This window comes from Pipra filicauda, unplaced genomic scaffold (assembly GCF_003945595.2).
Source record: "Pipra filicauda isolate LSUMZ 115617 unplaced genomic scaffold, ASM394559v2 scaffold708_size209920_pilon, whole genome shotgun sequence".
Classification (NCBI taxonomy): domain Eukaryota; kingdom Metazoa; phylum Chordata; class Aves; order Passeriformes; family Pipridae; genus Pipra; species Pipra filicauda.
The window spans coordinates 106,386-134,155 of NW_024104874.1; the positions used below are offsets into that span (position 1 = coordinate 106,386).

A 27,770-nucleotide genomic window follows, 5' to 3' on the forward strand; every position below is an offset into this window, starting at 1 on the left:
AGAGCAGCACATGACCTGCGTTTTCCAAAACACCAAGGGATTTGACTACTAAAGGAACACAGTTCCTGGGAACTATTGTATTACATTTAAGCCAATTCAGATAAGGCAAAACCTGCTGACTCAAGTTGGTGGAAAAAGTCACAAATTGGTTGTCAGAGCTGTGTAAAAAGATTATTTAAAATTAACATCCTGAACTTTGCTAAAATACACCTTGCAAACCGTAAAGGATCCCACATCCCTGGGATGAATAATTAGTATAAATCAGTGTAAATCTGCCTTATGTGGAACTATGAATGTCTGAGTTGTCTTTGCCTAATTCCAGTCTCATTTCCTTTTAAGAGCCATCGAGAGTGTGTTTCCTGGAAAGAGGAGCTTCATGATTTCAAGATCTACTTTTATGGGATCAGGAAAGCAAACAGGACACTGGCTGGGAGACAATGCAGCAACATGGGATCACTTAAAATGGGCAATACCTGGAATGCTGGAGTTCAACCTCTTTGGAATTCCTTATGTATGACATCACTTTGTGCCATCCTTTCAAAACCCAGACACAAGCACTAACTCCAGCTCTGTGATAACACATTTTCTGATCAAGCACTATACAGATAACCATCCTACATTTGCAGCTCCAAATTAACCCTCTTTAGGAATCTGGTTTTAGCTTTTTTGTGTTTCCCAATTATTGATTTTTGATTTAGGCCATTATTTTGATTACTGTGTGTCTATAGTGAGATAAATGTGGGTAACAAATTTATGATTTTATACATCTCAAGCTACCCATTATTTCTAGTATTTAAACCCTAGTGAGAGATGTAAAACACTGGTTTTCTTGTAATTTCAAATTAAATAGTGACATCCATTTATGAGGTAAATAGCCAAATTCCTTTCTATGATTTAAATTTGCATGACTTTGGAGATTTTTGTCCTAATGTCTAAATATTAGCACCAATCAGGAAGGTAAAGTTTTGGGAAAAATGTAATGATGGGCAGTGTTAGCTAGTTGTCAGTTTAATGTTTTGGACAACATAACTGAATTTGGAAGAAAAAAGGCAACACAAATGTGTTGAGTGGCTCAGTCCCCATGATTATCAATTGAGGTTGAATTAATGCACCTTGTGCAGAGATTTGAGATGCAGCATCCTGTACATCCAACATGTTCTGCTTCTGTTTAAAGATTGGAGCAGACATTTGTGGCTTCTTTGACGACACCACAGAAGAACTTTGCAGACGCTGGATGCAAGTGGGAGCTTTTTACCCCTTCTCCAGGAATCACAATTCTGAAGGATACATAGTAAGTTGTACTTTTGCTTAAAAATTGCTTTGTGTTACACAACCACATTTCCTTTAATATCACTTTTAATCATTGCTATCACTGGCCAGTTTGAGCACAGCAGAACCTTAAGCTTTCTTTATGAAGTCTCACATCTGAGAGGTTCAGCTTCATAAAGGTTGATTGAGGATACACTTATTTGGCAACAGTGTCATCAATAGTTCTGACTATTGAGGGCTGTGTGACTCTCAGGAGCCCCTTGGCACCAGCCTGGCTGCCAGGATAAAACCTGGACTAACCCTGAAATGCCCTCCTTGCTGATGGGGAAAGAGGGATGTGCAGGGGGAGCCCAGAGGGGCAGGACCTGAGGCCACACCACCAGGAAGGAGAACCCAGTGTGGAGCTGCACCGTTAAATTCCAGCCTCTCTGAAACAGCAGCCACTTCTCCCACCTTTCACAGAACATTTTCTACGTGCTGCAAATAACAAGTTGCTGTTTGTTTTCAGTCTCAAGACCCAGCTGTGTTTGGAGCTGACTCAGTGCTGGTGAACAGCTCCAAGCACTACCTGAACATTCGCTACATGCTGCTGCCCTACCTGTACACGCTCTTTTACAGAGCTCACACCCGAGGGGACACAGTGGTACGGCCACTTCTGCACGAGTAAGTTTGCTCATCAGCCCGTGGGACAGTTTTGTAACAAGAGCTAGGCACATCAGATGCTGTTAGAGACTTTGACACCCGTGTACCCTGTGAAAATGGACACTGGAATGTCTATAGACAGCTTCCCAAGACGTGAAATTCTGCTTTGGAGTAATAAGAAGGCAGTTTTTATATTACACTCTTTAGTTAAGATCCTAGACAATCAATACCCTGAAACCTTGGGACTGCTGCTGATGGTACAGATCACAAAAAAAACCCAGTCACTGCTCTATCCTTCCCATGTGTCCAGGTTCTACAACGATGAAGCAACGTGGGACATCGGCGAGCAGTTCCTCTGGGGTCCTGGGCTGCTGATTTCCCCTGTACTTTATCCAGTAGGTTTGGCTGTTTTGGGATCTCTCTTGTAAGCACATGACATGTTGAGTCACCACTTTTCCCCCTTAATTTATTGCTCCCAATGAGAAATAATTTTATCCCTGCTGAAATGGAAAATCTTGCACTTAAACCCCACTCCTATATTCCAGTCCTCTCGGGAGTCCAAGGCATCTGGTGTGATATTCTGCTTTACCTCAGCTTCAGATCATCTTTGAATTTCCTTTGGAATCAGTTTCTCTTGCTGCATTTCAGCCTGTCTGTGGCACAACAAGAAAACCAAAAGATCATGACTTGTTCTGTGGCAGAATGTTGTAGATAATGATTGTTCATTCCAGCAACACGATTGCCACGGAGAAACACAAATCATTTGTTAAATACATAAAGGGAAAGCAAAAATCTGAAAGAGGCCAGACCTGAAAAATGTGGAAATAAAGAAGATATAGAGATACTTGTGGATATGATCTGGTTCACTGGGTTGGAAGCATTGTGACTTTGGGTGGCTTGCAATGAGCTGACACTTTGTAGAGCAGTGATTTAGTTGTCTCCCAGTGGCTTTGCAAATATTGTGTTTGGGTTGCTCTCCTCCTTTTTGGGCATCACCCTGAAAACCAAGTATCAATGATTTTCTCCCAGTGAACTTTAGTTTTATTGGAATATTGAGTTTATTTGATTAAGTTGCCCTGAAATTTGAGTGTTGTTTCTTTGTTCACCTTCCAGGGCGTGAGTTACACTGATATCTACTTACCTGATGCAATGTGGTACGAGTTTGAGACGGTAAGGAAACGCAGAGGACACCGTGGGGGTGTTTCCTAAATGGCAACGGGACTAAATTAGATAGGTCTCTGTCACCACAGCAGGGCTGCCAAAAGTAAAGCTTGTGGGAAGGAGATGGTGAGACAAGGGATGAAGGGTGGTGGAGTGAGCTCAAGAATCAACACCTCAAGAAAGGACTCAGGTACAGGACATTGGATCATAATGATATGCAGGTGTTTGATCTTTGCATCCCCATTAGCCCAGAGATATTTACAGAACTCCAGCTCTTTCTAAAGGGAAGAATTTTGATGAAACTCAGCACTTAAGAAAGCACTCCCAGCAGTGAGTAACAACATTACCTGTTCTCTTTTCCATCTCTGTCAAAAAGGGCAATCCAATCTATTCGAGGAAACTATGGTACACTTTATCAACACCAGCAGACAAAATCGGAGTCCATTTGAGAGGAGGATACATTTTCCCTTTCCAAAACCCGGGCAACACGACAGTTGCAAGGTATTCTTCAAAACTGAAAGCTTTGCTGGTTTGTTTTATTTTTCCAAGACTGGGTTGAGGAATTTTAGGTTACAAATAAGTAGCAGCTCATTGTATCTAGCACTTTCACCTTGAAATCTGGGAATAGCGTGAGCCTGTACCTGTTCGTGTTACAGGTTCAGTGGTGAATTGTAGGTTTATTTGCATAGCAATTTGTATTAATGTTTTAAGATTGTTTAGATATTTGTTTTACATGTAAGTCTCTCTTTCCACAGCCGCAGGAATCCAATGGGACTTATAATTGCCCTGGATGATAATAATAATGCTACTGGGGACCTGTTCTGGGATGATGGGGAATCTACAGGTGAGTAGTTATCAACAGTGGAATAAGTATAATTAACAAAGCATTACAAAGCACAAGTTTCAGAGTTCCTGCTGGTTTCATGGAGGAAAAAAAAAAGATGATGTAGCACTCTGCTACTGCTTGCTCATTTATCAACAATTTTTCATCATTTTTAAGTAGAAAACTGAAAATATTAATTGTAAGATTAAAGTCATGACTGAATTCCACACAAGTAAAGAAAAAAAAGACACAAACCTCTAATTTGAGGTTAAACCCCTAGTTTGAGGTTTTGGCTTCCAGTGAAGTTCATGCTTTTGGAATCCATGCATGTGTAAGGAAAGCAGAGCTCATCCTGGAGCAGTGGAAAGACAAAAGTGAAGTCAGAGTAATATTACCACTTGGTAAAAAGAATGAATGCTGCAGTATTAGCTGCATGTTTCATTTATAATTCTGGGAATTAGAGATTGTGCAGATGGTGATTCATGGACTTATTTGGTAGGCAAGGTATCTAATCTTTAGGTGTTCAGGAGATGATAGAGATTTTCCCAGGTGATTTACCCAAACCCCTGTCCATCCATGGGTGATATCTGAATTGGGGCATTCTCCCCTCTGTCTTCTGATACAAATAACCTTCCTCCAATATTTAGTCACAGTCCATGTGTTCTACTTGTACAAGTGCTGGAGCCTTGACTCAACTTCCATGGAAACAGGCAGCTCCTGGGGTTCCCAACTGCATCCCCCTTTCCTAATTGCACAACTCCCTTGTCCTCCACATTTACACCTTCAACCTCCATAACTCCTTTTTCTTGTTAGCCAAACCAACCCTATCTCCCAGGAAAACTTCCAAGCCTCTGCTTTTTGAAATGCTGTGGAATTTAGGGATGCTTTTAAGAAATAGAGCTGTGATTCAGCTGATTATTGCTGCCATAAATACAGTAGGCCCTGGGTGACTACTGCACATGTGGGTGACAGCTCGATGGACTCCTTTGGCAGGGCCTAAAATAATGCAGCTATTACTGTACTCACTGCTGTTGGCAAACAGAGCACTAAAAAATCTTATGATTTTATTTCCTGCCTCAAACCTACAGGTTTTAGGCTTTCAGGGAAACCATTTACAATTTACTTGTGATGACAGTATTTTTTTTTTTTATTAAGTGGAAAAAAAAAAGGCCAGATTGGCTCAACTTTTGTATTTCTTTTTCCTGCTCGTGGGTTATTTCCTCGCTTATGGTTCCATGGTTTTTACTACTATCATCATTGTCATCATTGTTATGGGGTATTTTAAAGGGTTGGTTTTCACCCAAACATCTGTATTTAAGATAAGAAGGAACACCAGTGAAATAAAAATCAGTCCGTTTTTGAAAAGCTGATTTCAACGAATTTTTGAAAAATTTGGGAAGAGCGGATCTCCTGAGAGGCTGGCCCAGGGGAAAAAACAAAAAGAGAAATTTCAGTTCCTCAAGAAACATTAGTAAATATTTGAGTTGCTTAGAGCAGCTTCTGAATGCAGTAATGATAATAATTAACAATTTATTGGTCTCTAGCAGTGGCACAGTCCGGGTTTTAATTCTGTTCTGCAGTGTAATTTCTTTCTTTACCTTTTAGGTACCATTGAGAATAGAAACTACCTTTTCTATGAGTTTATATGTTCCAATGTAAGTATTTTATTTTAAATGACCTTATTTTCAAGTTTTGATTTCTATCAAGTGTCGTCCAAGAGCATTCTCTAGTCCCTCCTTATTTTTTATCTGAGAAGCAAAAGTTAAAGAGGAATCATGTTCAAAATACTGTAATTTAACAGGGATGAAATCTGTTGTCTTTTTTTCTGCTAGTTTATATAAGTGGGTAAAGAACTCCTATTTCCTTTCACATAATAAACTCAGCAGTGATGTTTATTGAGAGAGAAAATTATGAAGCATCAGTGGCAGTTAAAACAGAGTCAAAAAGGAGGTGTATGTAGTGGTTTTGATTCTAAAAATCGTGGGAATTTTAAAAAAAATAGATTTTTTTTTTTTCTACAGCTGAGTGACTCCAAAGATTGAGAAAAACCCACACTTTGTCTGAACCCCTGGAAACTCCATCATGATTAAGTTTTATTGTGTTATTTGTTTAAGCTGAAACTGCCTGGGCAGGGTTATTTTACACCAGGGTGAAGTCCTGAGAGTGTTTCTATTCAATATTGACAGGACTTATCAAATAACAAGGAATTTGGACGCAACATGATAACATATTATTTGTACAATAATAATAATAATAATAAATATCTGCTAAAGGAATTAATTCCTTTGCCATGATGGAATATCACGAGACAAGTGAGAGAATGTAGAGGAACACGAGTGGAAGAACATGGTTTAGTAATTTTTTTTTAATCATAAGTAATCAAAGAATCATTTGTAGATAAGAAACCTCAGTTGCTGTTGGAGTTTGAAACTCCTGTAAGCAAATCATCTCGTGACTGTGATGACATTGAATTAAAAATTAACCTCAAGTGTCACATGGAGGATGTTCTACACTGGCACGTGTGGTAGCCATGCTGCACTTTGGCCTCTTAATCTAAGAATAATTAAAGACATTGAATAGGAAGTGGTATTTTTATATCAGGAAAAGTGAATAAGAACCTTTGCTTGTTAAAACCCAGCGAGATCACAGTTGAGCAACATTTACCTGCCCTGTCACAGACACACCCCAGCCTTTTTTATTGCCCAAAAAAGCAAAAAAAAAAAAGGAAGTCGAAACACAGCTCTGAAGCACATTATACAGATGGGAGAAAAGCATTATTGTGATAACAACAAGCAGAGCAAGAATTATGATGTTAGGAAAATTAGATTGGCTTACTTTATGCTATAATATGAAAATCTGATCAGAAAGAAATAGTTAAATCAAGAGGACTTTTGGCAGATTTTTTTTTTTATAAGAATGTGTCCACTATTTTTCAGAATACTCTGCACATCAATGTTGCATTCAACAACTACAGTGATCCAAACAACTTGAGATTTGAAGAAATCAGGATATTTGGAGTGCGCCAGGAAGTAACATCAGTCACTGTGTATCAAAACAATGTTGTGCAAGATTATCCACTTAATATCAACTATAGTTCTTTATACCAGGTAAAACAATAACAAGAATATGGAAAGTAAACATATTTCAAATTGCATCATTTTTGTTTTGTGGATTACAAAGGACAGTCCAGTGCTAGTGCTGTTTCAGTAAAATATAATGCGGATTTTATTGCAGAATGAAAGTAAAATTGCACTCAACTCTACTGCATAAAAGTGCATCTAAGTTGTGGTCTCACACCCTCAGTGCAGCAAACAGTTTATTATTATTTATTATTATTTATATTAACTCGTGTATTTATTCCGATTTGCTTCCAAGGAAGCTGTGGGATTAACTCAATTTTTTTAGATTCCTAATTTTTCTGATTTTTGTCTGCAAGAATATCAGTTGTGTGTGTTTGTAAAAGCGGGACTGGATCAAATACTACAGGACAGGGGTTTTTGTGAGCTGTCAAGTCAAAAAGTGCATTATCCTTGAGCACCAGCAGCTCTGCTGACTGAAGGAAAGATGGATGGGATGTGACATTTAATAACTCTTTATTGTTTAATATTTATAGACTGCCACTATAACAGGACTTCAGCTTGAACTGGGAAGATCTTACACAGTACAATGGCAGCAAAACACAACTCTCGAGGAAAGGTTTGATTGTTATCCCAGTCCTGATCCAACACAAGAAAAATGTGAACAACTTGGCTGTACCTGGGAAGTAAGTAATTATTTTCTCTAAACTAATGAGACAGAAAGATTTCCAGAGTCAGAGCTTTTTCTTTGTGGTTATTACAGAATAAAAAGTAGTTTGGCAGATTTGTCAGCTTTAAATAAAATGGGGTGCAGATCTCAGCTGGCCTGTACTGCTGGGTTTTGTTCTCCTCACTAGTTGGCAACTGGGTAAACTCTCTCAAAGTGCATCAGAAATTGAGGAAAAATGTGGTATTTTTTGAAAGATGGAAAAAAATAGTATTAGAGTCATGAAAAAGGATAATAACACCTGCAGCTGCCTCTTCTGCTTCACTGGCACCGTGGCCTGCAAGGCTCATCCCCTTTGTCTCACCTTCACAGGCACTGAGGGACATTTTAAATCAAATCAGTTCCTCTGGATCTAAGTTTGAGGGGAAACCCTTGAATCTCCTGGAAATTTGGATTCTGATGTGACCTTAATTGTTTATGTCCATGTCAAGGAGCTCTTTCCAAATCACAATCTCAATCCAAATCACATGAAGTAGTTTAACACACTGTTTCATTTATTAATATCCCATATCTCTAAACCTGGCAGGGTTGAACTACCGAGGGTCCCTCCAACTAAATTACTCCATGCTCCTCTAAATCCAAAATGTACATCTTGGGCTTATCCCCCAGGAATGACAACCAAATTTCTCTGCTGGTGCTCTTGAACCAGCAACAGCTGAAGGGGCTGATGAACTCTCCTGGTTTTATTGTACTATTAAGAGTATTTTTTTTTTTTTTGTAATTTTGGACATTTAGAAATGTTAGGAAATGTTAGATAAGTAGGGTGTAATTTTAAGTGGATGTTTTAAGGATAATTTGTAGAAAAAAGCCAATGGAAAGATCTCTGATATTGCCTGAATATCTGATGGGTTTGGGGCACATCCCCTTGAAGGCAGTCGGAGACCAGAGAGCAACGGGATTGAAAGGGAGGAAGCTTTGGGATTGAGAGTGAGGAAGCTTTAGGAATTTCAACAGGCCAGGCTTAAACCATGAGCTGAAGATCAGAGAGACAGGGAAATTAAATCCACCAAGGCTTCAGTTTCCTGACTGAACTATTTGTACAGCCTTCACTGGATTGTTTTATTCTATCTGATTTAGTGTAGAGATCAATGGATTCTGTGATATTTCTTTATTGTTGGTAGTTGCATTAAGCTTTCCCTCAAATGCTACATTTGATGGATGTCTGATAAAACCGGGATTCCTTGCTGTGAGGAATAAAAAAATCTGGCTCCTTAACCTGTAACTTCTTTCTGTTTGCATCAGGAAACACAAAATCCAGATGTCCCTTCCTGCTACTTCAGCTCTGACACCCCTTACTACCTAGAGAACATCCAATACTCCTCCACAGGGGTTGTGGCTGACCTGACTTTGGACAGTGCCAGCATCAGAGCTAATGAGTCTTTGACTACTCCCATCAGCACCCTACGTGTGGAGGTCATATATCACCTGGACAACATGCTGCAGTTCAAGGTAATCCCACCCCAGGACTTCCAGGAGTTGTTAAAAATAACCTTGGTTATGGAAATTATGACAGCTTTTTATAGTCAGGTTTATGTTACACAGGCAGCAGCACCTTTGTCTAAATATGTTTCTCCTTCTAAGCAATTATTTGTTGTTGCTCTTTGCTCGCATCTTTTTTTTTAGTCGTGGAATTTTGTACTCAGTTTTACAATGAAATAAATCAAACATGTAATGTGTAATGTCAACCAGAAACTTTGAAACTGAAAGTATTTTGTTAATTTATCTATAAGTGTTATATTTACCTTATAGATAAGGTATATTTATCTATAAGTGTTATCGTGACTCTGCAGCTTATTTTTACATCCATCATTCTACTCCTGTTCTAAATTTTTCGATGCACTGTTGTTTAACTGTAATTTATTGCCCTGCATTTCACAATACTGAACTAAGTGTGATGCCATAAAATGATCAGACGTCAAAAACTAACTTATTTCAACTTTCAGAATGCAGGAATCATTAAAAAGACACTCTAAAAGTTGAGAAAAAGATTAATTAGAAAGATATTTACCACACACAGAAAGTATATATGAATATTTTCAATATAAGTACATCCTTTAAATTCATATAGATAATTGGACAAGCCATTCCTGATCTAAAATAAATCCTTAAGGGATTTGTTTTCCCCCAAACAAAATACTGTGAAATAATTGTGAAGAAAATGTATTGAAAGAAAATAGTCAGCGAGTGTTAGAAAATCACAGCAAGTGTTTTAAAAATCATACCAAATTTCTCTCACTATTATAGGTAAGATTTCAAACATGTTGCTTATTGGAATAAATTGATTTCTCCTTCCCAGATCTATGATTATGCAAACTCACGATATGAGGTCCCAATCCCACTGAATCTCCCCAGCTCCCCAACAAGCTCAAGCCAGGGCCGACTTTATGAAGCATCCCTTCAGGTAAAACCCTTTGGAATACGAATCCAGCGCAGGAGCACAGGGACACTCATGTAAGTCACTGTCACTTTATGCTATTTTATTTTATTTCACTTGTGGGTTTTTAGCTCTTTTCAAGGCAAACTGTTTTCTTGTGCTGGAGTGAGGGACACTGACAGCTCCCAGTGGGTGTTCCTTGTGTAATTCCCAGCTTTCTGGGGGGGAGGCACAGCGATTTCCTACACTTCCTAAAATATTCCTTAGGTGACCACAGCACTGAACATTAAGGATTGACAATTTGGTTCAGTTTTGGGGAATGGTTAGGAAAAAAAAAATACATAGAAGGAAGTAATGTCTCAACTAACTTATAGATGGGTTTTGGTACATGACACGAGCTTCACTTCTTTGATTAATTCAGAGCTAGAAAACAGAAAGCAATGATGTTAGCAGCTGTGTGTTATGATTTTTATTAAAAAAACCCAGTTATTCCAATTTTTAAAGTTCTTAAGACTTAATTGGAAGCTGGGTTCCCTTTTGCCAACCAGAGTAATAATCCAACCTGCAGTTCAAGCTCCTGGAACGATGTAATTCTTTGGCAGAGTACTTGAGGTTACAGTTTGATTTCTAACTCTAAAGATGCTGATTTACAACAAATGTGACCTGTGAATGCAATTTCAGCGTAATCTGCACAAAAAGTTCAGTGAACTGTAAGAAACACCTTATTTTCTCTATTCCATGTGGCACCAGTGCTCAGTCTGGGAGGCAAATACTGTCCTGAAACACATTTTGCCACTAAATTGCCAAAATACAGTGTGACTTGATGACCATGATGCCTGTGCATAATATACCTCTCTCTGAGAGAGAGACTTTGTGTCTCTAAACTGTTTATCAATTCTTAGACACCCCCATTTAACAAGCTTTAAGTTTTCTTGAGAACCACAATGGTTTTATTCCCTTTTTATTGAAGAGCGGGAATTTCAGAGGAAGAGAGTAGCCTAAAAAAAGTGTCTGCCGGCTCCACACAGCACTGAGGCCACACTCCACTCTTGTTTTCCTCTTCCCATTCCAGCTGGAATTCAGCCCTGCCCACCTTCACCTTCAGCGACATGTTCATCCAGATTTCCACCCGCCTGGCATCCGAGTACATCTACGGATTCGGGGAGTCTGAAAAACCCACCTTCCGAAACGACATCAACTGGCAAACCTGGGGGATGTTCACCAGGGATCAGGCTCCTACTGTAAGTACCAGAAAACATGACTTTTGGACCCATGAGTCCAATGCTCAGAGTAGGAATTTAAAGTCCGGTACTGGACACACCCATTGGCTTTGATCATATTTGTCAGGGCTTGTGATTTGGACGGTCTCAGTGGCAAAGGTCTTCTGTAAAACTGTCCTTCATGGTCTGCAAGACCAATGTGTGGACCTCAGGCCTTGACTTGGTGTTAGAAGATGGCAAATGGCTTAGAAATAACAGCACATTCCTCCTTTTTTATTATTCTGAAAGTTAGACACGAGTCAGGACAACTCCCACTATTTTGGGATTAATTTAGTACCCACAGGGGTAATTCAGCAATCTTTTGTCTGTTGCTGTTATTTCCTACAAGATGCCACATTGGCAATTTGCTGAGAATGACCAATGGAAGTGGTGGTTAATTATAGCTCCGATTCCCAGGTCAGGTTTGAATATATTTTTGAGAAAATGAAAGATAACAGAATGTCAGCAGCTTCTCCTGAGCACGTAAACAGCTGGTCCTGTTAGAAAAGGGAAAGTTTTGTCCTGAGGAAGGGCCTTCTCATTAGTGAATTTTAAGGGCAGTAACACCTTTGCTTTCCTTCCTCCCTGGGCAGCCTGAACAAGGCTGACTGGAGTTGTGAAGCTGGAAAGTAAATATGTTTTGTAGGTGTGTAGAGTTTAGGTATATCATTTTGGAGTTTATTTGCTATATCTTTGGCAGTTGTGCCTCATCTTTTATTAAATGTATTACTAAATGTAAATAAGCAAATGTTTGTGGTGTTTCCCCAGTAAAATGTGGTTTATTTTATTTGCAGTACCAGCTGAATTCCTATGGTTATCATCCATTTTACATGGCTCTTGAAGAAGATGGCAATGCCCACGGGGTTTTCTTGCTTAACAGCAATGCAATGGGTAAGAAAACCTTCACTTTATTTCATGGAATCATGGAATGGTTTGGGTTGGAAGGGACCTTAAAGCTCATTTCATTCCAACCCCCATGCCATGGGCAGGGACACCTTCCACTAGCCCAGGTTGTTCCAGCTTGGCCTTGGACACTTCCAGGGATCCAGGGGCAACCACAACTTCTCTGGGCAACCTGTACCAGGGCCTTCCCATCCTCACAGGGAAGAATTTCTTCCTAAAATCCAATCTAAAACTGCTCTCTTTCAGTTTAAGATCATTGCCCCTTGTCCCGTCACTCCAGGCCCTTGCAAACAGACTCTTCCCCTCTTCCTCAGTGGGTTTTATTTTTACGGTCAGTGTTTTGCAGCAGTGGCAGATCCAGGTGCCCTTTACTCATTTCCTCTCCTCCATTCCCAGATGTGACTTTGCAGCCAACCCCTGCCCTGACCTACCGGACAACCGGAGGAGTTCTCGACTTCTACGTGTTTTTGGGCCCAACGCCGGAGATGGTCGTCCAGCAGTACACAGAAGTAGGATCCTTGTTCTCATACAAACTAATGCTGGGTTTGGGTTGGTTGCTTTGTCCTCTCTTCACCTGCTCACCACAAATATTTTTCCTCCCCTCCAGCTGATTGGACGGCCGGTCATGCCAGCCTACTGGTCCTTGGGATTCCAGTTGTGCCGCTATGGATACAGGAACGACTCAGAGGTCTCCCAGGTGGTGGAGGAGATGAAGGCAGCTGACATTCCCCATGTACGCTGGGAACAATTCATATCTGAGCTCATTCCTGCAATTTTGGCTTCATAGCATTAACTAGGACCTATTTGAAACACAAAATCACAGATCAACCAAAAAAAAAAAACGCCATGGTAGAGTAGAGCAGATTTTATGCCACAGCTGAACATCTCTGCAGACTCTGAGCCATGTTAAATGCGGGCCTTAGGCTGCTTTATTTTCTTTATCATTCCTGCCAAAGCAGCACGAAGGAGCAGAGATCAACAAGGAAAGCAAACAGGGGGGAAAAAAGGAAGCAGCCTTCCATAGTGCTCTGTGTCAAGTCCACTGTGATTCATCACAGGTTGCTAGGAAGGTTGGAATAGCACATAGACCTAACAAAATTATATTATAAATTGAGTATGACTCCATTTTAACTGCAATTAATATCAAGGTTTCAATATAGAACAACTATTTCCACTGTTTTCTTATAGATATGGAAGCACATGTGCAGTTTCTGTGTACAGACATATATATACAAATCCAGGAATTTTTTTGTCTATCGTGTATCAATTTCTACCCTCAGACTGAATGCAGCAGTGAAGGGCTTATTTTGAATTGGACTTGCTGATAAGTTGTGTAATATTCATTTAACAGCTTTAGTCTAAAGTTACCACTGCTTCCAATTTTACAGATCAAATGTTCAGTGTTTTACTTATTTTGGCAGATTTTCAATATTTAGCAAAAAAAAAAAAAGAGAGAAATTAATTTAAATTAATTGTTTTGTTGTTTTTTTGGTTGTTTGTTTGTTTGTTTTTAACTGCAGGATGTCCAATATGTAGATATTGACTACATGGAGAGGCAACTGGACTTCACCCTTGGCACACGCTTTGCTGGATTACCAGCTCTGATTAACAGAATCAAAGCAGATGGAATGAGATTCATCATCATCCTGGTCAGTTTGGAGCAGTGTTTTTAAATATCAATACAGCATTGCAGAATGCAGAATATATTCAACAGCTTTATAAACTTGAGGTTTGAGTGTAAAAGTGTTTTTTAATTGTAGGATCCAACCATTTCTGGAAATGAAACCAATTATGCTACGTTCGATAGAGGTGTGCAAAATGATGTCTTCATAAAACGGCCTAATTCTGATGAAATTATATATTCCAAGGTACTGTTCAGGGAAGAACAGTTCTTTCTGTCTGTTCCTGATGCTCAGATTTCATTCAGTGTGATTTGATTCTTTGAAATATTCTTTTTCCTTTAGGTCTGGCCATTCCTTCCTAATGTAGTAGTTAATGAGTCCCTGCCTGAGCAAACCCAGATACAGGTAAGCGTTCATAAGGTTTGGTTTGGTACTCAAATTAGATGTTAATTAACAAAAATAACAGCAAACTAATTGATTAATCTCATGGAAGGAATAACAGTCAGAAACTGGTCAGCCTTCCTAATAGGCAAAAAAATTAGCAAACAAGTAATTATTTTTTGCCCTTCTTATTTTATTTTTTTATAAAATTCCAACATTTTAACAGTAGTATGCTTTTAATCTTGTATCTGTCTCATTCCTTCTATTTTTCCAGCTCTATGGAGCACATGTTGCTTTCCCAGATTTCTTCCGCCCTGCCGCAGCCGAGTGGTGGAAGAGAGAAATCCTGGAGTACTACAACAATACCAACAATCCCGAGAACAGTGTCAAGTTCGATGGCCTGTGGACTGTAAGTGTAGAAATCCATCTGATTTCTGGATTGTTTTTCTCTGCCAGACATCGGTGGAGAGGGACACAATTCCCAGCATCTGTTGCTGCAGCTCAGATGTTTCTGGTGTTAAATTCCCATTAAATAGAGTTTGGACTGGATGATCTTGGAGGCCTTTTCCATTAATGATTCTGTGATAAGTAAAATAAAAACATAGGGACACCTTCCACTAGCCCAGGTTGCTCCAAGCCCCGTCCAACCTGGCCTTGGACACTTCCAGGGATGGGGCAGCCACAGCTTCTCTGGGCAACCTGTGCCAGGGCCTCCCCACCTTCCCAATATCCCATCTATCCCTGCCCTCCTTCAGATCAAGGCCATTCCCCTTGTCCTGTCACTCCATGCCCCTGTGAAAAGTCCTTCTCCAGCCTCCCTGTAATCCCCCTTCATGGAACATGAAAAATCAGACTAAACCTGCAGCTGCAGGGTCTCCTGGGGAATTCTACAACGCTCTTGTTTGTAATTTAGGGTGAATTGGCTTTAAACCAATACAATGGGGTTTTGCTTTTTGTTTTTTAGGACATGAATGAACCAGCAACTTTTTATAACGGTGCCCTTGATGGCTGCAGAGACGACCTCCTAAACAACCCACCCTACGTGCCTCGTAAGTCTGATCTCTCCTTAAATCAGTTTTAGGTTGTTCTGTTACCACATAATTTCTTACCTCTTACACGGGGTGCAAAAGCCTAAATAAAGATGGGAATATAAACCCACAGCCCCTCACTGAACGTGGCCCTTTATTTCTGAGATTCTGGGCAGCTGTTTCAGCGGGAGCAGCAACTGTGTGGCACTTCTTAAAAATAAAGTTATTTTCAGCTCCTCGCCTGAATATGGATTTTGATACCTGTTTAATATCTAAGTGCTTTGCTTGAGGCACGGCACAGAATGTAACTCTGTGTTTTGCAGTTTTCTCAGATGAATAATGCAATTCATTAAAAATTTAGAAAATATCCATGTGTCTCCTCTAATTACCATTTATCTGTGCAGTCAAATGCTTGAAATGCTTTGCTTTCTTAGCTTGGTTTCACTGAAGAACTGGTATAAAGTAGTACTAATTAGGAATTATTTATCAATTGTTTATTAGCATACTCTTGTTGCTTACTGTTGTATTCCATTTTTATGAATAGTTTCTCAGGAATTTTCAGGAAATTAATAGTCAGACACAGACCACACCCCCACCAAACCCATTTTTCTGTTTGTATGGGTGTTATGACGATATGTTTACAAAGATTTGGAATATTTTCTGATATATTTTGTTTACTCTTTGAGCTTCCTCAGTAAGAACATCTGTAAATGCACTATTAAAACATTTACAGACCCAGATGCCTACATAGGAATACTGGAAATATTCCATTTTGGAAATGCTATTTTTATAATTACAAATGAATAAATAACTAAATGCCTGATAGAGATTGAAAGCCTAATAGATTATGAAAATTAGGAAAAAAAAAATTATTGCACGCTTATTATTAACAAATGATAAATCTTTTTCTTCCTTTTCCACAAGATTTGGGATTCAGGTCAGAGGGATTAATTGTCAAAACTCCATGCATGGAAGGTGTACAGTATCTCCCAGATGGGACTGCAGTCAGACACTTCGATGTCCACAGCCTTTACGGGTGGTCACAGGCAAGACCTACCTTAGAGTAAGTGGACCTTGCACATTTCCTGCTGTCCCCAAAATATGTTACAAATGAATATTCTGTGCCAACATTCTTATGGCCAAAACTTTTATCAGTTTATTTAAGATGCCCAAGAAAGGCTTGTGTAATAATACCTTTAATTTTCCTGTTGGAAGTTGGTGTTATTCCAGTCACATCACAGGGATCTTCCCGGCGGTGCAGTAAGGGTGGGGGAAGCCTGAGCTGCAGCAGAAGGGGAGGTGGGTCTGGGCAGGTCTGAGCTGCAGCTTTGCTTCCATGATTTCACTGCAATAAATCCCTTCTGCACTTGGAGCCAAGGAGAAGGGAAGAAAATCCACCCCCAGCTCACAAAACTGCCGCCGCATCCCCGGCTGTCTCAGGACAAGCAGGCAGAGACTTTGAGTTTAGCAGCTTTAAAATCGCTGACCCTGAGCAGGCACGATTTACAAGGTACATTTTAAAGACAGTTCACCCAAGTCTGGTACTAAAGAAACTTATTTTTCACCTGGCTGGGGAGGAATTCTTGGTATATCCTTTCTGAGGGCTTCATCCATATCAATGTTCTGCTGGGCAAGCTGTGCTGCTGACCTGCATTATGAAATAAGGTGGCCACAGTGCTATTGCTCAGATACTTTAATTTGGATGGAATTACTCTCCCAAGTGTTTCCTTGCCCCAACACATGTGGAGACACCAAGAGGTGTCTGTTCTGAGGGCTCCCCAGGGCGATGCTCTGCATTGCAAACAAGAGCAGGAGACCCACCAACTCAGGTGTTCTTTCCCAGGGCAGAGCACAGAACAGGGTTTGGATCAGCTGTGGGGAACAGCAATTGCTCAATGATAGACTCACATAATTACTGTAATTAAAATAGAACGTACTTATTGTCTCCAGGTTTTGCTGTGATTCCCTGGTTTATTCCTAGGGCTGATGCTGGTTTTCCCTTACACTTTACATCCACTAAGTAAAAATGAAGACAGTTTTTCAGTCCTGTTAATTTAAGAAGGGCTCACTTATGTTCTCTAAAACAAATCAAGAATGAGTGAAAAGGTGGAACAGTGACTTTTAAAATGCCAAGTGTGTGCATAAAGCTTTACTTTCAAGCATTTATTTTCCCAGTTCTAAGGCAATATCTGTTCCTCTGAACAGTCCCCCAGCCTGCTTTAGATAAGGTCTGATCTAATGATAATGTCTCTGTGCTTTTTCATTTACAATTCCAGGAGTAAGCAAGGAACAGCGTTTCTCTATAAGTCTAAACGACCTTAAAGCCCTTGGTAACTTTGATATTACCATAAAGAAAGAAAATATCAAGGCTACTGGAATTTGTGACTGAGTGGATGTTCTGTTTGGCAGCAGGCCAGGGCTGAGCTGCCAGTCAAGGCAGGAGTGAAACTGCTGACAGGACAGGAAGGAATGTCTGATCCCTCTGCTGTCAGCCCAGTCCCGTGGGATTTGGGCATTGCAAGGATGTGGAGGGTTGAGCCCTGGCTGGGTTCCAGGTGCCCACTGCTCTCCTCAGCTGGACAAGGGTGGGCTTGTGCATTGTGATAAGGACAGGGAGAGATCACTCACCAGTTACTGCCATGGGCAAAGCAACTGGTTGTGGAAATTAGTTTACTTTACAACCAATGCAATCAGAGAGTGTTTATTTAAAACCAATTCTTCATTCCCCCCTGTCCTCACTTCTTCCCAGGCACAATTCATTCCCTGTTTCCTCTACCTCCTCACCACAAGGGGTGGAGGAGGACAAGGAACAGGGGTTGCAGTCAGTTCATCACACGTTGTCTCTGCTGCTATTTCCTCCTCAGCAGAAGGTCTCTTCCCTCTCTTCCCCAAAACCTTGTTGTGCCACCCCAAAGGAGTAGACAACAGTTTGACAGTAAGAGGAATATTACCATCATTTCTGTGTTTTAAGAATGGATGGAAATGTAGTGAAATATTTCCTTCTCTTTTGAGAAGCACCTTAAGAGAAATCACTGCAATAAATTACACAGCTCATACAGATATTCTTACACTGGAAATTTATTGAAAATGTTATCTGCAAAATATATAATTTGATACATACATATATGTATATTTCAGTCCCCATTTTATTCTGTGGCAGTAACTGAAGTGAGTACTTTGGAAACTGAAGAAATATTGCAATAATAATTTATTTTAATGCTAAAGTATCCAAACAGAAAGATTTCTTTTTTCACGCAAAACTCATAAAACACTGTAACTTAAAAGTGAGCATTTTTTTTATGCACCCTGGTGTCATTTTGGTTCTCTATCCATTAGACACAGAAACTTCAGGATGTTGCCCCAATGCTGTTCTTTTGTAATGAGGTTTTTGCAGAGCCAGAGCCCCCATTAGCGAATACAGGAACTGTCTGGGGGTAAATTCAGGCTTTCTGACATGAATAATTACTTTTCATGGATAGAGCTTTGGCTGAGTCCTGGAGCAGAGATCTCCAGGAGCTCCAGGACTGAGTCAGCAGAACACTCAGGTCGTGCCCATCCTCGAGCAGTTCTACATGTGACGTAAACTGTGTTTACTTTGGAATTTTAGCTGCCATTTCCAAAGCACTGTTGACACAGCCCCTCACTATGACTGTATAACCCCATATATTTCATTTCAGGGGCCTTCAGGTAACAAAGCTCATGGAATATTTCTCATGTAACTCATTTCTCTGTCTCTTTTCAACGGCAGGGCTTTGCATGAGGCCACCCAGGAGCGCGGGATCGTGATCACCCGTTCCACCTACCCCAGCAGCGGGAGGTGGGCAGGGCACTGGCTGGGGGACAACACGGCAGCCTGGGACCAGCTCGGCACATCCATCGTTGGTACGTGCCAGGGGAAACATCTGTGTTCGTGGAATCACTCAGTCACAAGGGTTTGGGTTGGAAGGGACCTCAGTCATCTCATTCCGTGGGCAGAGACACCTTCCACTAGACCAGGCTGCTCCAAGCCCCGTCCAGCCCGGCCTTGCTTCTCCTTCACCTGCTTGCTTTTAGTATTCATGGGATTTTGGCTGAAAAAGCACTTTAGGTCAGGTATCAGAATCTGTGTTCTCTTCTTTTTTCTTCTTCCTTTTTTTTCTTTCTTCCCTTTTTTCTTCTCCCTTTTTTCTTCCTTTTTTTCTTCTTCCTTTTTTTCTTCCTTTTTTTTTCTTTCTTTCTTTTGTTCTTCTTCCTTTTTATTCCTTCTTTTTTTTTCTTCTTTTTTTCCTTCTTCCTTTTTTTTTCTTCCTTGCTCTTCCTTTTTTTCTTCCTTTTCTTCTTTTTTTCTTACTTCCTTTTTTTTTTTTTTTTTTCTTTCTTTTTTTTTTTCTTCCTCTTTTTTTTTTCTTTTTTTCTTTTTTTTTTCCTTTTTTTCTTTCCTCTTCCTTTTTTTTTCTTCTTCTTTTTTTTCCTTCTTCCTTCCTTCCTTCCTTCTGCCACAGGAGGTCTTTTATACCCACCACTTTCATGTCCTGTGTCCTGCCCCTCATTTTTTTTGTTTCCTCCTGACTAATAACCTCCCATCTCTTTCTGTAGCAGAAAAACGTGACATGTTAGAGGAATCACGGGGCCTGTATTTGTTTTTATTCTCTGCTCATTCAGCATTGCAATATGTATTATCTATGCAACCACTGGAAAAAAACCCAGTCAGTAATGTCGTTTTATTTTTCTTTTCAGGGATGATGGACTTCAGTCTCTTTGGAATATCTTATGTAAGCTAACAAGTTATTAACTTATATTCAATTACCCTGATGCTGTACATGATATTACAGTATTCCAATCGGATCATTCTAAATATTTCAGACAGGAGCTGATATCTGTGGCTTCTTCAGAGACTCAGAGTATGAGCTGTGTCTTCGCTGGACGCAGCTGGGTGCATTTTATCCATATTCCAGGAATCACAACGAGAAAGGAACAAGGGTGAGATGCAACTTTTTAATGGTTGTTAACAGCACCACACATGCAAAGAGCTGCCAAGCAATGCAAAAGGTAGCCTGGCTCAAAAAAAAAAGTACATTCCAATGAAATGGACAAGAAAAGAACATATTTGGCTTTTTATAAAATAAAAATTGTCATTATTTATATACTTGCTTTCCTGTAAACCTTCTCCTTACCTGGGAGGTTTGATGCCCACAGAGGGGCTGCTCTGGGACTGGGATCACTGGAAAGATGCCCATTCTAACTTTGACTGAACCAAACTCCTGCATGTTTTCCCCTCTGTGCCATTTGGATTTGAATGTGCTACACCAAGAGTAAAATAGAGCTTTGATGGCAAACACACTTCAAGGAGCAAAACTGACCTTGGTGCTCTCAGCCCTAATTGCCCATAATTACCCAACAAATGAGAAAATGGAACAGTGTAATAAGATGCTGGAGTAAGACTCGGAAATGTCTGTGCTTTGCACATTCGCCACCATCAGATATTGTATTTCTGCTCAAAGGGAAGGGAAATAATTGCCTAAATGTAGATCTGTGCTGGCTAAGGACTAGGGTGGAGAAAGCTGTAAAACAAGATAACTGGGAAAAGAAAAAGAAGTGGAAACAGCACTTCTATTCCAGTTAAAGCTTGAGGTCTAGGAGAGCAGAGCTATTTATATGGAATATATCTAATGCGTTAAAGTCTCCTTTTCAAACCCCCTGGGCTTTATCTCGCAGTGACACACCTTTGGATAGGCCTGTTAAAGCTTTAAAAATGCAGCTTCAGGGTTATCATGCTGCTCCCAGTCTTCCCCAATTTGCCAAGGTATTGTTCCCTACATTTAATAAAGACTGGAAGTGCTCCCTGCCATCAGTGCTTTGTGCTTGGCGTCCCCTTGCAAGTCCAGAGAGCTGCCCTGTGGAAAAGAGGGATGATAAATTCTGTGCACTGGGATGTGTCCCACCTTGGGGACACTTGGCATTAAACATTCCTTATAGTATTTCCCCCAGCTTCCCTCTTAGGGCTGACAGTGATTCCTACAGTTTTTAGTGTCACTTGTTCCATATTTAAGAGAAAATAAACGAAAGTGCTTGCGTTTGTTGGAGAAATATCCTTGGATTTATCTTGCTCCGTTGATACTTTTTTTTCAGCTGTTCCCAACTGAAAATCCAGCTTCACTAACAACGGTCTCCTCTCTTCCAGAGGCAAGATCCTGCTGCCTGGAATGCAACATTTGCAGAGGCTGCCAAGAAGGTGCTGAATGTCAGATACACCCTGTTACCTTATCTCTACACACTACTGCATGATGCCCATGCCAACGGCAGCACTGTGGTCCGTCCTGTATTGCATGAGTAAGTGCAACTCCTCTGCTCTCCTTATCAGGAATTCCCATTAAAACTTCCTCAGTGGAGACCCCTCTAAGTTTTCTCTTCATTGCAGCATTTTCCCCTTCATTAAAAAAACAAGTCTTGGCTGAGGAACACTGAGTTGTTCGCATGGGATGATCTGATTTTTCCAAAGCAACTGTCTAAGAAAACAGCGGCACAAATTAAAAAGTGGTTCCCATGATTATTATTGCACATACCAGCCAGGCACAACAGACCTTCAGAGTTTTATTGTCTAAATCCACTGAAAAGCAAAAGCAAAGAAATAGAAAAAAAAGTAAAGCTAAGTACTAGCGTTTCAATAATGAGTCTCACATTAGGATCTTTATGCATTCCTGGCAACCATTAATTAATCTGTGCATTATTAATGCTAAAATAAAGATGAGGAGACGGTAGATAGTAGGAAGAGTAGGTTCAATGGCTGACAAAAATGTCTTAAAGAAGGACCACCTTGGAAAAGTTCACCTCTCAATGTCTAATCGTGACAGGTTTGTGAACGACAGAACAACCTGGGACATACATGAGCAGTTCCTCTGGGGGCCTGCCCTGCTCATCACCCCTGTGTTGCAACAGGTAGGCTGATTTTAAGCAATTATGAAAATGTTAAAGCTTCACTTTTTGATTTAAGATGCCTAAAACACATGTGTTTAATTCCAGAATGCTCTAACAGTGACGGGTTACTTGCCCCGTGCCCGCTGGTATGATTACTACACTGTAAGTCACTTAAAAACTATATTTTATGTCTTCTTCCCAGTGCTGAGGGTGGTGGGGAGGTGGGAACACTCTCCTGCTTAATTTCCATTTAACATAAGTTCCTAGAAATATAAAATCTACTTACCTGATTAAAAATAAATCCTTGATTCCTGTATAATAACTTGCCCAGGGTTAGGGTAAGCTAAAAAGTGAAATAATACCTTTAATTTAGATCCCAATTGACTTTTTTAACCTTCAAATTATACACAGAATGTCTTTGTAATGGAATCCTGGAATATAGAAAGACAAAGCAGGTTTAGCTGCATCATCTTTCCTGGAAAATAATGAAAGATTTGGTCATAGGAAGAGCAGGGATCAAACTTCATTAATCACAGGTTTGGATTTCACCTGACCAGCCCCTTTGGTTCAGCTGCTGCACCTCCAGTCAAGTCTTTCATAGAGCCAAAATTTCAGAGTTCCTTTTAAAAGCATTAGTAGTTACTCCTGCAGTAACAACTACTAATTAATCTGTTTAGAAAAACATTATCATTTCATTCTAAAAAAAAAACAAACAAAAAAACCCAACCACCTGTAAAACTTTTTTGTACATAGGATGAATATGTTGGCTTTGCGGGAGGACAATACCAAGTTTTCCAAGCTCCTTTGGATCATATCAACCTGCATATCCGAGGTGGACACATCATTCCTTGGCAAAATCCTGCCAGGACAACTTTTTACAGGTAAGATCAACCGAAAATTTTTAAATTTGTTTTTTTTTCTTTTTGCTTTTCTCCCTGAAATTTGATAACATGGGGCTTGGGAAGATGGTTACAGGAGGTGAGTTGGGTGATGTCCCCTTACAAATTGTAACATCAGAGAAATATGAAATGTGATCTGCTGAGGAAATTGAGGAAATTGTGTTTTCCACAGCCGGCAAAACGCGATGGGACTCACGGTGGCACTGGATGACAGTCTGTTTGCAGAAGGACACCTTTACTGGGATGATGGGGTTACGATTGGTAGGTCTGGTGCTTCTTGCCTTCATAAAACCCTTTTTTTTTTTTTTTTTTTTTTTTGCTGTGAGAATGGTCAAATTCTGCAAAGGGTTGCCCAGAGAGGCTGTGGAGCCTCCACCCTTGGAGATATTCAAAACCCAAAGTAAAACAGACAGAACAAAACCCAAGGATGAGAAGTGAGGAGACATGAAACAAAGTCTGCAGTGGTGTGGGGTGTTTGAGGAGAAGCTTTAGGAGCAGGGGGAAACGATGGACTCTGGACAAAACCATCACATTTCTGGAGGACATACCTGAACCTGCCTTCAGAGGCAAAACTGAAATTAAACCATTATAGAAACGTGATTTTCCCTGATTTATTCCACATAATGCTACGATTTACAGAATTAGTATGTTGTATAAATGAAATTGTGCCCTGGACCTAAGGCAGGCACAGATAACAAATCTTCATCCTCAAACCTATGGGAGCCATAACCAGAGATTATGTGGGAGCTTTCACTAATTTCCTAAACACCACTAAATTTCAGATGAGAGATATTTAAATATCATTTGTCCTTTCCATCCAGAAAGCATCACCCCTCTAATAACAATAAGCTGTCACCCAAAATTAATGTAAGGAACGCAGAAAATGGGGCTGTTTTGGATGATGATGTGGAGGGAAGTTTGCAGGATGCTGTTGGTGCATCCTGAGGGGCGTCACAACACCCAACATTCCTGTCAGCACTGGAATTCAGAAATGATGGCCACGCTTATGGAAGTCTGATGACAAAATGAATTCACTCAGGTTACAAGGTGCATCTCAGCAGGTGCCTGTGATCTGTTTTCAGTAGTCAGGAGAGGCAGGAACCTCATTCCAGTGATTCTCAGCACTACTCCAAGTGCCTTTAAGGCTGAATAATAGGGGTGGTAAAATATACAACAACAATTTCAAAGATGTATCAGCCTTTATCCTGGTTGTGTGTCACATGGAATTGGACAGGGAATAGAGGTGGGTGTGGGAAATGAATCTTCAGTGAGAAAGAAACGTCTTTCTCCTTCTAGTCTAAACACCCCTGATCTTCCTAATGCTGTTTCATTGCTTTTTTTAATATATATCTTACCTCTGAAATGTTCTTTTGGCCTCATTTAAACAGCACACATTAAATCCTGAAAGTATTTGCTATCTAATATATCTTCTGGAAATGCACAACTTCTCTTTATTTACATATAGATACATATAGTTGTGTGTAATATATGGACACAATTCTTGAACTGAAATTTGGATAATGTGTTAAATAAGGAGGATAGAAAATACATTTTATTTTATTGTTTCTTTCTAACAGATGCATATGAAAATGGTCAATATCTGCTGACATCATTCACTGCTAATCAGGTAAGTCACATCAGCTCACATTTTTTGAATAATCACTTCAGGTGATTATTATTGTATTTTAACTATGGGTATTTTAATTTGGATCTTTATAGTGTCTATATATCCCCCCCAACATTAAATTGTGCTCATAATTGAATAAATTACAAGTGATATGATTAAACTGTGCTGAGAATGAATTTAGGAATGATTCTAAAGTTATAAATTATAGTGTTTTGTTAAGTAGGCTGTACATTTATGGCATTGTCAGATTTCAATTTTTATCATGTGATTAACTGAAATAAAATTAGACTCTAATTATATGGACTTTTGGTTTTAAAGAAATGCTCTTTCTATTGTAGTAGAAAACACACTTTCTTATTTCATTAGTTTTCCAGGGTGTCAGAATGTCTTCTAATTTTATCCACACTGTTCTCTCCTCATTTAATTCTATCTTTTTCAAATAAAAGGGTGTTAATCGCTCAGGAAGAGAAGTTTGTTTTGCTAATACTCAGTATTTGCAGCTGTAAGGAGATTAGAAAGTAAATGCACCTTTCCCTTTTTTTTACAAAAACTTGGTAAGGAAAAGCTTAATTAAAAAGGTCTTGAATCAACCAACAATGAAAACCACTCACAGGAAAAGTAATTCTCAGCACTAAATATGCAGAATTGTGTCACAGCACATTTGCATGGGATCTGGACATATCCTAAAGGAATTGTGTGCCCGGAGTGTACTTAAAATCACAGTGACTGGGGATGGGAGGGAACCTGTGAGTGCTGAGGGGCTGATGGGAGTGCAGGAGCTGTTCTGGGAGGGCACAAAGCAGGGAGAGCAGAGCCTGGAGCAGCTCTCTCAGAAGCTGGAAGTGCAGGAGGGGTTTGTCCTGCAGCACTTGCTGCCCATGGCAGGGGTTAAAAGTTTTGTGTTGCTTCACATCATTCAGCTGAGTGGCAATTAAAGGCACAGCAGAGCCCAGGATTTGGCCAGGTTTATCAATGTGAAGAAAACTGAAGGGTTCAGCATTTGAAAAATAAATAACACTACACAGGTATTAGAAAAACAAAGTTAAAAAAGTTGGCAGTAAGAACAGCAAATGAAAAGCTCAAGTGGACTTCATAAAATCATAAATTGGTTTGGGTTGAAAGGGAGCTTAAAGCTCATCCAGTCCCACCCCCTGCCATGGGCAGAGACACCTCCAACTAGCCCAGGTTGCTCCAACCTGGCCTGGGACACTTCCAGGGATGGAGCAGCCACAGCTTCTCTAGACTTGTACCAGTCTAATCACAGTCTCTGATATTTGTTTTTTTCCTTTTCTTTTCAGAATGTTTTAGATATCAGGGTTTTGCACGGTGGCTACACTGACCCAAATAACTTAAATTTTACTGACATTAAAGTCCTGGGGGTGCCCAGCAGTGTCACTCAGGTGACTGTGTTGCAGAACAGTGGGACAATCCAGTCACCTCATGCCTCGAATTACAACAGCACCAAGCAGGTGAGATGATGTTTGCAGGGTGATGCCACCTTCACACCTGCATTTGTGCTCCTAAACCTTTGGAGATTCAGCTAGAATACCAGATTTGAAATACATTTCAGCAAGATACATAATTACCATCAGATAATGGATATAGGAAATACTGGGTGCAGTAGAGCCCTTAAGCACAGAAATTCCTGTTGAGGAACCCAAACCACTTCCAGAGGTGGAAAAGTGGTGGATTTTGGTCTATGCTTGATTTCCACTCTTCACAATACCTTTACTTGCAACCTGTGAGATTTGAGGGAAGGAAAAGCATCTCCAGGTATTTTCAGAGTCTCTACATGACCGTGCTATTGTCAGTCTTGTCTGACAACAGTTCCATTTCCCAGCCCTGTTTGCCTCCCACTATTTCTTGTTCTGTCAGGTCCCATTTCAGCTGTAGACATTCCTATACCATAGATGGAAAATCCCAGTTTTTCTAAAGTTACTGACAAACCTTCCACCAGCTTCAGAGCACTGGGGTTTCCATCTCCATGGGTTGTGCCTGTCCAGGGCATCATCTTCTCTTGCCTTCCCAGACAATAAAATCCAACACTTCTGAAGGCAGGTGAAAGCAATCTGTTTAACTGTTGTTGTTTGAGATGCCACTTCTATGGAGCATCTTCCAAACACGAACAGAACTGCTGAGATGTTCAGTCTTCCTGGTTTTCTGACAGAGGGAGAGTTACTGGGATTTTCCTCCCCTTCCTTTAAAATTCAGCATTCTGTTAAGACTTAGTTTTTCCTCTCTTTTAGTGGAAAGCCAGAGCTATGGAAGTGTTGTACAGAACCAACCCAAAACAAAACAACAAAAAAAAAGAGAGCTAAAAATGCAAAAGAGAATGGAAGTGTTTTGTTCTGCCGTTGACTTTTGGATGGAAAAAAATTCCACATGCACAGTCGAATTATAGCACGTTCCAAGTTTTGCTGCCTTTCAAAAATTCCTTTATTTTAAAAATAAAAGGAACCTCAGTTCTAAAAGAGCCTCTGGAATGAAGGAAGGGATCAGAGCACCACGGTCAGAGTCCTAATTCTGTGCTGCTTAAAGTCTGTTTATAGTGATACAAACACAAAAGCAAAGGAAGAGGAATAAATCATAGTTTAAAACGAGAAGCCAGTATCTCTGTGGAACACAGAAAACGCTGTGGATGTTCAGGGCAAAGTTACTAATTGTCCATTTTGTCTGTTTTATTCCCAGCTCCTGACAATCACTGGGCTTGAGCTGAAATTAGGCCAGAACTACACCCTGCAATGGAGCTGAGATGCCTGTAAAACAACATCGACCACAACGCTGAATCTTCTCATGTTTTGAAACTCTCTTTCAATTTTTCAATTTTCAAAGCAGCTTTTTTTTTTTCATCTTAGAATACTTTTTTACTATAAAAACACACCAGTACAGTCAGTTCATATTCAGGTATTCTGTGTGTTGAAGGCTGAGCACAGTCTCTCCTTGGGAAGCAAAATCTGTGGTCTAAACACTGCGGCTCTTCAGACTAACCTAATCTTTCAAAACTGAGAACTGAAGGTAAAACTGTGTTTTCTCATGCAGTAGAATTGTGGCCGATTTCCTGAATCCCAGATTTTGTAAAAAACA

At 40.1% G+C, this 27,770-nt stretch overlaps 1 protein-coding gene across 1 annotated transcript in view; it reads left to right on the plus strand.

The window, feature by feature from the left end:
- LOC113989810 (maltase-glucoamylase, intestinal-like) overlaps positions 1-27,559 on the plus strand; it is a 39,976-nt gene extending 12,417 nt beyond the window's left edge. The window contains exons 15-47 of the mRNA XM_027724703.2: positions 340-511; positions 1,175-1,291; positions 1,778-1,932; positions 2,222-2,306; positions 3,025-3,081; positions 3,449-3,573; positions 3,828-3,916; positions 5,501-5,550; positions 6,832-7,002; positions 7,509-7,658; positions 8,942-9,148; positions 9,996-10,150; positions 11,146-11,314; positions 12,127-12,223; positions 12,632-12,744; positions 12,843-12,968; positions 13,756-13,884; positions 13,996-14,103; positions 14,200-14,262; positions 14,513-14,647; positions 15,203-15,287; positions 16,191-16,329; positions 19,015-19,148; positions 19,983-20,017; positions 20,109-20,225; positions 21,427-21,575; positions 22,097-22,181; positions 22,266-22,322; positions 22,914-23,041; positions 23,232-23,320; positions 24,637-24,686; positions 25,985-26,155; positions 27,375-27,559. Of these exons, the coding sequence (XP_027580504.2) occupies positions 340-511; positions 1,175-1,291; positions 1,778-1,932; positions 2,222-2,306; positions 3,025-3,081; positions 3,449-3,573; positions 3,828-3,916; positions 5,501-5,550; positions 6,832-7,002; positions 7,509-7,658; positions 8,942-9,148; positions 9,996-10,150; positions 11,146-11,314; positions 12,127-12,223; positions 12,632-12,744; positions 12,843-12,968; positions 13,756-13,884; positions 13,996-14,103; positions 14,200-14,262; positions 14,513-14,647; positions 15,203-15,287; positions 16,191-16,329; positions 19,015-19,148; positions 19,983-20,017; positions 20,109-20,225; positions 21,427-21,575; positions 22,097-22,181; positions 22,266-22,322; positions 22,914-23,041; positions 23,232-23,320; positions 24,637-24,686; positions 25,985-26,155; positions 27,375-27,437 (3,775 nt within the window). The 3' untranslated portion in view covers positions 27,438-27,559. The remainder of the gene's footprint in view (positions 1-339; positions 512-1,174; positions 1,292-1,777; positions 1,933-2,221; positions 2,307-3,024; positions 3,082-3,448; positions 3,574-3,827; positions 3,917-5,500; positions 5,551-6,831; positions 7,003-7,508; positions 7,659-8,941; positions 9,149-9,995; positions 10,151-11,145; positions 11,315-12,126; positions 12,224-12,631; positions 12,745-12,842; positions 12,969-13,755; positions 13,885-13,995; positions 14,104-14,199; positions 14,263-14,512; positions 14,648-15,202; positions 15,288-16,190; positions 16,330-19,014; positions 19,149-19,982; positions 20,018-20,108; positions 20,226-21,426; positions 21,576-22,096; positions 22,182-22,265; positions 22,323-22,913; positions 23,042-23,231; positions 23,321-24,636; positions 24,687-25,984; positions 26,156-27,374) is intronic.
- Positions 27,560-27,770: the final 211 nt, after the last annotated feature.